Source organism: Mesitornis unicolor, unplaced genomic scaffold (genome assembly GCF_000695765.1).
Source record: "Mesitornis unicolor isolate BGI_N332 unplaced genomic scaffold, ASM69576v1 scaffold8924, whole genome shotgun sequence".
Lineage (NCBI taxonomy): Eukaryota > Metazoa > Chordata > Aves > Mesitornithiformes > Mesitornithidae > Mesitornis > Mesitornis unicolor.
Window position 1 is genome coordinate 1 of NW_010179365.1, and position 1,923 is coordinate 1,923.

At 54.5% G+C, this 1,923-nt stretch overlaps 1 protein-coding gene across 1 annotated transcript in view; it reads left to right on the forward strand.

Annotated features, from left to right (window-relative positions):
- The first annotated feature begins 1,780 nt into the window (after positions 1 to 1,780).
- Positions 1,781 to 1,923, forward strand: part of LOC104539260 (guanine nucleotide-binding protein G(I)/G(S)/G(O) subunit gamma-2) — a 1,032-nt gene continuing 889 nt past the window's right edge. The window contains exon 1 of the mRNA XM_010182737.1: positions 1,781 to 1,900. Within this exon, the coding sequence (XP_010181039.1) occupies positions 1,814 to 1,900 (87 nt within the window). The 5' untranslated portion in view covers positions 1,781 to 1,813. The remainder of the gene's footprint in view (positions 1,901 to 1,923) is intronic.

Sequence of the window (1,923 nt, forward strand, 5' to 3'; positions counted from 1 at the left end):
CACAGGTTCCAGCTGGCAAAAATCAGCAGCAAAATCCCATTATTCTGTTACTCCCCTGTGACAGCCGTTAAAGCCTTTGCTTTGCAGGCAAAGTTCAGCACAACAGCAGAGTGAGTGAGAAGAGCCCTGTGACAATGGGAGGATTGGAAAACATCAGGAAATGGGTGATTTTTAGCTTTATGGTTGGGATATATATATGCATTTTTTAAAAGATCAGGGCTGTAGCATCCTCTCGCCGTGCATCTTCGGATGTGCCACCACAAGCCGAGGCAGAGATAGGGAAAGGCCTGGCTACCAACAGCCCTCGGAGAGTTGCCCACTGACTTGAAACCTCTTCCTGTGCCTAAAACCTCGCCGAACGCAGACAAATAATCGTGCTGGGGGCCATGTTTGGAGGGGGCAGGGTACAGAAGGAAACCCACAGCCTTTCTGCCTCCCCGGCAGGGTACAGGGCTCAGCGTCTGCAAAGGCTCTGGGTTTCCTGGTGCCATAAATAACGCTTGTGTTGCATTGATTGGCACCACAGCAACCTAACCTGGCTCCTTTATTTTTAATATTCTCTTTATTTAAAGGTAGCGAACGGCCAAGAGGAGCAGATCTTCCCATAGAGAGATAAACCGCCAGCCCTGCTTCTGGTAACAAATAACCCCTCCTCGCGCTCCCCAATGGGCAGGGGGTGGCTGTCCCCAGGGGGTCTCTTCCTAAAATCCCACTTGGCCACAGTACATCTCGCTTTCTGGTCATCTGCTTTCTACTCCCTCCCCAAAATGCCAGAAGCCCCTCATTTTAGGGCTGTGCCATATCACGGGGCTGGTGGGGGGCTCGCTGTGCCCTGCTATTGCAGAACATCCCTGAAAACCCTGATGATTTGAGCTCATGGGCAGCCCAGGCCAGGTAAGGCCCAGCACAACGTGGCTGCCGGAGGAACTGAGCTCCAGGTTTTTGGCCGCTGCTGCCAGACTTGCAGCTCTTATAACGCAACGGAAAAAACATCCGTGGTGGAGATGGCGGGGACTGAATGAGCGTCCCCTCGCCTGCCTGGGGTAGAAATCTCAAGAAACAGGAAACTCCAGTATCCTGTTTAGCATCTCAATGCTCGAGTTGGCAGTGGGGACAAAAAGCAAAGCCAAGAGACATGGGGATGCTGGGCACCAATGTCCCTGGCTCAGGGCAGGGGAAGGAGCCTGGCCTGGCAGTGGCAGCTTGGGAGGGAACCCTGTTCTCTGATGTTCTTTGCTTTGGTGTCACGGCAGCCTTTTCTATAACAGCAGAAAGCAAAGTACAGCTCAGCCAGGGCTTCAGAAGGTGCCAGTGTCCCCTAAACGTGGCTCATAGGGCATCTCTTGTGCTGGAGGCGATGGAGGCGGGCATGGAGTGATAGGATGAGAGGTAATGGCTTCAAACTGGAAGAAGGGAGATTAATATGAGACATGAGGAAGAAATCCTTCCCTGTGAGGTGGTGAGGCCCTGGCCCAGGTTGCCCAGAGAAGCTGTGGGTGCCCCCTCCCTGGCAGTGTCCAAGGCCAGGTTGGATGGGGCTTGGAGCAGCCTGGGCTGGTGGAGGTGTCCCTGCACATGGGGGTTGGACTGGGGGGGCTTAAAGGTCCCTTCCAACCCAAACCCTTCTGTAATTCCCTGATCTCCCATCCTCACAGCCTCATTCACATGGCTCAGCTCTAACAGCTCCACACATGCAACCCCAACCTATGCTTCTGGGGATTTTGGGGCTGGGAGCATCTCCATACGCATCCCAAGAGCTCACCCATGTGTGTTCGTGCCCGCAGCCCATCCAGAGAGCGCGCCTGGCCTGTCCATGGCTAGCAACAACACTGCTAGCATAGCGCAAGCCCGCAAGCAGGTGGAGCAACTGAAGATGGAGGCCAACATCGACAGGATAAAGGCAGGGCATGGCAAGCGGTCGCC